Source organism: Babylonia areolata, chromosome 32 (assembly GCF_041734735.1).
Source record: "Babylonia areolata isolate BAREFJ2019XMU chromosome 32, ASM4173473v1, whole genome shotgun sequence".
Classification (NCBI taxonomy): domain Eukaryota; kingdom Metazoa; phylum Mollusca; class Gastropoda; order Neogastropoda; family Buccinidae; genus Babylonia; species Babylonia areolata.
Genome location: NC_134907.1, coordinates 19,379,234 through 19,386,733, shown reverse-complemented (window position 1 = coordinate 19,386,733; position 7,500 = coordinate 19,379,234). Strand labels below are relative to the sequence as shown.

The 7,500-nt window shown below is 49.5% G+C and overlaps 1 protein-coding gene across 1 annotated transcript in view; it reads left to right on the top strand.

The window, feature by feature from the left end:
• The window catches only part of LOC143276634 (uncharacterized), a 165,197-nt gene that overhangs the window by 88,146 nt on the left and 69,551 nt on the right, over positions 1–7,500 (top strand). Inside the window, exons 44-47 of the mRNA XM_076581251.1 lie at positions 1,542–1,768; positions 2,475–2,566; positions 5,508–5,685; positions 6,707–6,850. Coding sequence (XP_076437366.1) covers positions 1,542–1,768; positions 2,475–2,566; positions 5,508–5,685; positions 6,707–6,850 — 641 coding nt within the window. The remainder of the gene's footprint in view (positions 1–1,541; positions 1,769–2,474; positions 2,567–5,507; positions 5,686–6,706; positions 6,851–7,500) is intronic.

The following is a 7,500-nucleotide window of genomic DNA, read 5'->3' as shown; positions in this document are numbered from 1 at the left end:
TCTGTCTCTCTCTGTCTCTGTCTGTCTCTGTCTGTCTGTCTGTCTGTCTGTCTCTCACGCACACAATCGCACACACACACATGCAGAGGTTGGTCTGTATTGCCAGAAGGTCAGTCAGGCACAAACACTCCTCGGCCTTCCTTTCCTTCCTTCTTTCTTTCTTTCTTCCTTTCTCTGTTTCTGTATGTCTGTCTATCTCTCGCGTTGGGTTACGCTGCTGGTCAGGCATCTGCTTGGCAGATGTGGTGTAGCGTATATGGATTTGTCCGAACGCAGTGACGCCTCCTTGAGCTACTGAAACTGAAACTGAAAAAAACAACAACCGAAACTGTCTATCTCTCTGTCCGCTTATCCCTCAGTAGTTTAGTTTGCTTTAATTATGTTTTTTTTTTCCTGTCTGTTCCATTTTATCTGTTTTGTAACCGTTTTTGTTGTGATTGTTACCGACTATGTCACTAGCACTTTACAGCTAATGACATTAAGCATTTCAATGTTCAGTGTTCTGTCTCTGTCTCTGTCTCTCTGTGTCCCTCTGTCCCTCTCCCTCCCCCGCTCTCTCTCCCTCTCTCTCCTTCCCCTCTCGCTTCCCCACCTCTCTCCCTCTCTCTCTCTCCCCTCTCCCCCTTTCTTCTCTCCCTCTCTCTCTCTCCCCCTCTCTCCCTCCCCTCTCTCTCTCTTCCTCCCCTCTCTCTCCCTCTCCATCCCTCTCCCCCCCCCTCTATCTCTCCCTCTCTCCCCCCTCTCTCTCCCCCTCTCTCCCTCCTCCTCTCTCCCTCTCTATCTCTCCCCCCCCTCTCTCTCTCTCCAGCCCCCCATCTCTCTCTCTCCCTCTCTCCTTTCTCTCTCTCTCCCCTCTTCCTCTCTCTCTCTCTCTCTCCCTCTTCCTCTCTCTCTCTCTCTTCCCCCCCCTCTTCCTCTCTCTCTCTCTCTTCCCCCCCCTCTTCCTCTCTCTCTCTTTCTCTCTCTGCGCCGTACCGCACGTGCTACTACCACCCACCCCTACCCACCACAACCACCACCACCACAACCACTACCACCACCACCCTTGTGTAACGGTTTGGACACCTGCTCCAGGCGCTGGGGGTGGTTGAGCCGAGCTGAGTTGAGTTTGAGTTTGAGTCGGTTCGGTTCTGTTCCGTACAGATCCTTCTTCGTCTTCTTCTGCGTTCGTGGGCTGCAACTCCCACGTTCGCTCGTATATACGCGAGTGGGCTTTTACGTGTATGACCGTTTTAATCCCGCCATGTTGGCAGCCATACTCCGCTTTCGGGGGTGTGCATGCTGGGTATGTTCTTGTTTCCATAACCCACCGAACGCTGACATGGATTACAGGATCTTTAACGTGCGGATTTGATCTTCTGCTTGCGTATACACACGAAGGGGGTTCAGGCACTAAGCAGGTCTGCACATATGTTGACCTGGGAGATCGGAAAAATCTCCACCCTTTACCCACCAGGCGCCGTCACCGTGATTCGAACCCGGGACCCTCAGATTGAAAGCCCAACGCTTTAACCATTCGGCTATTGCTCCCGTCCGTACAGATCCGACCTGTGGCTGAACATCCACGACACGGAGGGCAAGAACGAATGGCAGTGGGGGGACAGGTCCCCCGTGCCCATGAACCGCTACTACTGGGACGACAGGGAGCCGGACAAGGTTGGTGAGGAGCGCTGCGCCCGTCTTCACCTGGCCGGCAAGAAGGGCTACAAGCTGCAGTCGGTCCGCTGCGACCTGCCGGCCGGGGCCCACGCCGTGTGCGGCAAGGCGGGTGGGTTGCGGGGTGGTGGGTGGGTCGTGGATTGTGGCTGGGTGTGGGGGTATTGGTTGTGGGTGGGTTGGTTGTGGTGGTGGGTTGTGTGGGGGTATTGGTTGTGGGTGGGTTGTGGATGGCTCGTGGGTCGTGATGGTGGGTTGTGGGTGGTCACGGGTGGTTGGTTGTGGGTGGTCATGGGTGGTGGGTTGTGGTTGGTTGGTTGTGGGTGGTCATGGGTGGTGGGTTGTGGGTGGTGGGTTGTGGTCGTGGGTGGTGGTGGTGGTGGTGGTGGTGATAGGTAGTCGTCATGGTGATGATGGTGATGACGGATAATGATGATGGTGTTGGTGGGGATTATAGGTAGACCAATGTTTGTGGGACGGGCGGGTGGTGGTGGTGGTGGTAGGTAGATCAATGCCTGTGGGACGGGTGGATGGTGGTGGTGGTTGTGGGTGGTGGGTTGTGGTTGGGTTGTGATGGTGGTGGTGATGATGATGATGGTGGTGGTCATGGTGGTGGTGATGGTGGTGATGATGGTGATGATGGTGGTGGTGGTGGTGATGGTGGTGGTGATGGTGATGATGATGGTTGTGGTGATGGCGGCGGTGGTGGTGATGATGATGCTGATAGTGGTGATGATGATGGCGGTGATAGGTAGACCAACATGTGTGTGTGTGTGTGTGTGTGTGTGTGTGTGTGTGTGTGTGTGTGTGTGGCACAGTGCGGGACAAGCCCCACCAGTGGAGTCGGTACATCAGCGTTCCTGGCACCATCAAGACGTCGGCCTCTGCCATCCTCAGCCAGAACTCCAAGGTGCTGTGACGCTCGTCATCGTCATCGTTGTCATCGTCGTCATCGTCATCGTCGTCATCATTATCGTCGTCGTCATTATCGTCATCGTTGTCGGCATTGTCACCTTCGACGTCGTCGCCGTCATCATCATAATCATCATCTTTTCTACTTCTATCACATCACATCATTCATCGTTGACAAAGGTCTATACATCTACAGTAAAAATTTAGTATTTTAAAAGGGTGATTGTACAGCAAGAATTTAGGTATTTCTTGAATTATTGTGGTTTTTCTGTTGTTCTATTTTTGTTTGTTTGTGTGTTTGTGTGTGTGTGTGTGTGTGTGTGTGTGTGTGTGTGTGTGTGTGTGTGTGTGTGTGTTTCATTAAAATGCTTTTGGTTGTGTCTCGCATGTTGTGAAACCATTATTTGCTTCTGAAATCTCGATAAGCACATATATCATATCACCACAAGGTTTTGGCTGATTCGGATCTAGGATAGTATAACCACACAATGGACATTGATGTACTGAGTATGTTAGTAACGAGCCTTTTTTTTTTGCGCGTCCATTGATATGTGCACAAAAGTGTGTTGAGTGTGATGGAATGGGATGAGAGGAAGGGAGAGGGATGTGAGGAATGCAGAATGGGGGGGGGGGGGGAGGGGTAGGATGATAACAAAACGAGGTGTATGTGGAGGAGTGGAGTGATGGCCTGGAGGTAACGCGTCCTCCTAAGAAGCGAGACAATCTGAGCGTGCTGGTTCGAATCACGGCTCAGCCGCCGATATTTTCTCCCCCTCCACTAGACCTTGAGTGGTGGTCTGGACGCTAGTCATTCGGATGAGACGATAAACTGAGGTCTCGTGTGCAGCATGCACTTAGCGCACGTAACAGAACCCACGGCAACAAAAGGGTTGTTCCTGGCAAAATTCTGTAGAAAAAAAATCCACTTCGATAGGAAAAAACAAATAAAACTGCACGCAGGAAAAAAAACAACAACCCAAAAATGGGTGGCGCTGTAGTATAGCGACGCGCTCTCCCTGGGGAGAGCAGCTCGAATTTCACACAGAGAAATCTGTTGTGATAAAAAAAGAAACACAAATCGACAATACAAATACAAATGTGTACATGTGCTTATGGCCAAAGTGCATTAAGTTAATTAATCAAAATACTCTTTCACCACCAATGAAGTGCATTAAGTTAATTAATCAAAATACTCTTTCACCACCAATGAAGTGCATTAAGTTAATTAATCAAAATACTCTTTCACTACCACTGTCGCATTTTAGCACCAGCTAGGAAGAGCACCCATGTCGCTGATCATGGGTCTGGTATCCATGAACGCACTGCTCTTAACTTTCGGTGCTCGTTCAGTTCAGTTCAGTTACTACTAAAGGAGGCGTCACTGCGCTCGGTAATATCCATATACGCCACACCACATCTTCTAAGCAGATGCCTGACCAGCAGCGTAACCCATCGCGCTTAGTCAGGCCTTGAGGAGGGGATGCGGGGGGGGGGGGGGGGGGGGGGATAGGATAGGCCATCATTATTTTCTACACATCACAGGGGATATCCCCAGCTATTCTTAAACACCCATCTTTTCTGTGTTTATAGCACAAGGGACTTTGCACTCTCGGTTGACTGGCGGTGACAAGGCTTTTGATTTGACCCTACTAAACCATTTAACAATGAATCTTAAAAATGATGTTTATATTTATTGTGATTTCTTTAAGCGTATTAATCTCCACGGCTTCTCAAAGATGGAAACAATGACAGCAGTGACTCATTGGTATGCAGTTGGAAAACGTGTATTAGGCCCAACACTCGGCTTATATTACCCTTCATCAACAGATCACAGAAAATTCAGAACAATGCTGCACGACTGGTTCTCGCCAAAAAGAAATCTGGTCATGTTACACCTCTGCTGAATCGGTTACACTGGCTTCCGACTGAGTCTCGCATTCACTGTAAGTTAGCAACACTCGCCTTCAAACATTTTGACAAGTCTCTTGCATTGTATCTCTCCTCTGTATTGGAAATATATGAACCGCACAGAACATTAAGATCCAGCTCTTATTATTATTATTTTTTCAACATTTTTTATTCAGCCAAAGGTTTACAGATACAAAATTTATATGTTTTGTGCATTAGAAAGTATAGGGTAAGCATATAATTAAGTTCTAAGTACTGACAAATCTATAACAGCAAAACAATATAAGTTCAATGGCAAAATTCCAAGGTAGCATTGTGTAGCTTAATCTTGTATCAAACAGTTATAAAGTGCCCATTTTTCCCACAAACTTGTTATATTCCATAGTTATGTTGAAGGCATACTTGTCTACTTCATATGCCTGTTTGAGGTCTTTTTTTGAACATTTGTAATGTTGGTTTTACTTTGTTGATTCTACATTTGTATACATAGAATTTAGCTACCAATAAGCTCTTATTATTATTATTATTATTATTAATAAATAATAAATAATAATGGTATTTATATAGCGCTGGATCTTGTGCAGAGACAAATCAAAGCGCTTTCGCACCAGTCATTCACACGCATGCATAACTCTAAAACTGTAGAAACTAAAGACAAGGAAAGGCAGCCAAGGGAGGCTATTTTGGGAAGAGGTGGGTTTTTAGGCCAGACTTCAAAGAGCTGAGTGTGGAGACTTGACGAAGCGAAAAAGGAAGTTCATTCCAATATGCAAGGTCTAGAAACAGAGAAAGAACGGCGGCCAACAGTCAAGTGTTTGAATCTGGGTATGCGTAAACAGAGTGGATCCGAAGCCGATCGTAGAGAGCGAGATGGGGTGTAGAGGTGAAGGCAGCCGCAGAGATAGGAAGGGGCAGTTTTGTGAATGCATCTATAACATAGAGTGCTGATCTTGTGCTTTATTATTATTATTATTATTATTATTATTATTATTATTATCCCCCCACCCCACCCCCCCTCCAACCCCCTGCAGAAGTTGGCGTGCCAGTCCGCAGCGGCGGTGGAATGCCAGGTGTTGGACGCGGACACCAACACCTTCGTCAGTTCCCGGGTGGTGCCGGAAACCCTGTGCTCCGTGGAGGCCATCAAGTGCTCCCCCACTGGCCGGCACCCGTGTCGCCACTTCCAAGTCAGATTCCTCTGCCCCTTCGGTGAGTGGGGTGGGCTGGCTGGGTGGGTGGGTGGGTGGGTGGTGGTTGTAGGTGGGTGGGTGGTGGAGGGGTGGAGGTGTGTGTGTGTGTGTGTGTGTGTGTGTGTGTGTGTGTGTGGAGGGATGGTGTGTGGGTGTGTGGGTGTGTGGGTGTGAGAACAAGTTCAGTTTTATTTAATGTACGTGTGTGTGTGTGTGCGTGTGTGTGTGTGTGTGTGTGTGTGTGTGTGTGTGTGTGTGTGTGTGTGTGTGTGTGTGTGTAGGGACGGTGTGTATGTGGTGGTGGGGGGGGGGGGGGTGAGTGTTCAATTTCATTTAATGTCTATCCACTTTTAGTGATATTAGACATGTGTGTGTGTGTGTGTGTGTGTGGGTTGGGGGGCACGGGGGGGGGGGGGCACGGTGTGTGTCTGTGTGGAGGGGTGGTGTGTGAGTGTGTGTGAGAGAGAGCAAGTTCAGTTTCATGTAATGTCTATCCACATTTAGTGATATTAGACGTGTGTGTGTGTGTGTGTGTGTGTGTGTGTGTGTGTGTGTGTGTGTGTGTGTGTGTGGAGGGATGGTGTGTGTGTGTGTTTATGTGTGTGTGTCCATGCATGTGTGCTTAGGCATTTATATATATATATATATATATGTGTGTGTGTGTGTGTGTGTGTTTGTATGCGTGCGTGTGTGTGTTGTGTGTGTGTGAGGGTGGTGGTGTTGGAAGAATGTTTGTGAGAGAGAGAGAGAGTGTGTGTGTGTCAGAGAGAGCACGGCGCGCGCGCGTGTGAGAGAGAGAGAGAGAGAGAGAGAGAGAGAGAGGAGAGAGAGAGACGCGCCGTGTCGAGTACTCAGTGTATATGTGGTTCTGTGATACCACTAAAAGCACCACGTCAGTACAGCGCCTGTCCCCACCTCCCCAACCCCCCACCCCACCCCCACCCACACACACACCCTAACCCCACCACCATGACTCCACCACTTGCCTTCCGAAGCCACTGGCATCGTGCAGTGACACGGGGCGCCCGCGTGTGTTACAGAGCAGGACATGTGCGTGGTGATGAAGGACAAGAAGGGCACCAACCCGTGCCCTGGGGGTCAGGTGTGCATCCCCAAGACCAACGGCTGCTTCGACTGCCAGTGCCCGCCCGACTACAAGATGGACCAGCACGGGAACTGCGTCAGTAAGTATCAGTGTGCACACGGCACGCAGCGGATCAATCATGCACGTTGAAAAAAAAGGTCCTGTAATCCATGTCAGCGTTCGGTGGGTCGTTATGGAAACAAGAACATACCCAGCACGCACACCCCCGAAAACGGAGTATGGCTGCATTCATGGCGGGGTATGTAAACGAAACGGTCATGCACGTAAAATGTTACATGTCTGTCTGAGCGTGTATATGTGTATGCATGCCTGAAATCTCATCAGTGAATGACACAGGAAACGAATGATGAGCGCCCATTTGCAGCTGTCAGTCGGCTCTAGCATGGTGGACAGCCTGTTGTGCAAATGATCCTGTATTTGTAAAGCGCTTAGAGCTTGGTCTCTGACCGAGGATAGGCGCCATATAAGTATCCATATCAATCAATCAATCAGTGAACCCCCCCACACCCCCAATAAAGGCGGCAATACAGGAGCATCCAGGAGTTATGACCTGGGTGCGACCCGGCCCCCTCACAGTGTAAGGAGTTAAGGCCCGTAACACTTGGCTGAGGAGGGGGTGGGGTGGGGGGTGGAGGGGTGGGGGGTTCTTCTGTGAAGACCTCGTGTTGTCCAGCTCTCCCTAAGAGTTTCTTATCACTTACCACTGGACCGGCGTGGATCTGCGTCAGT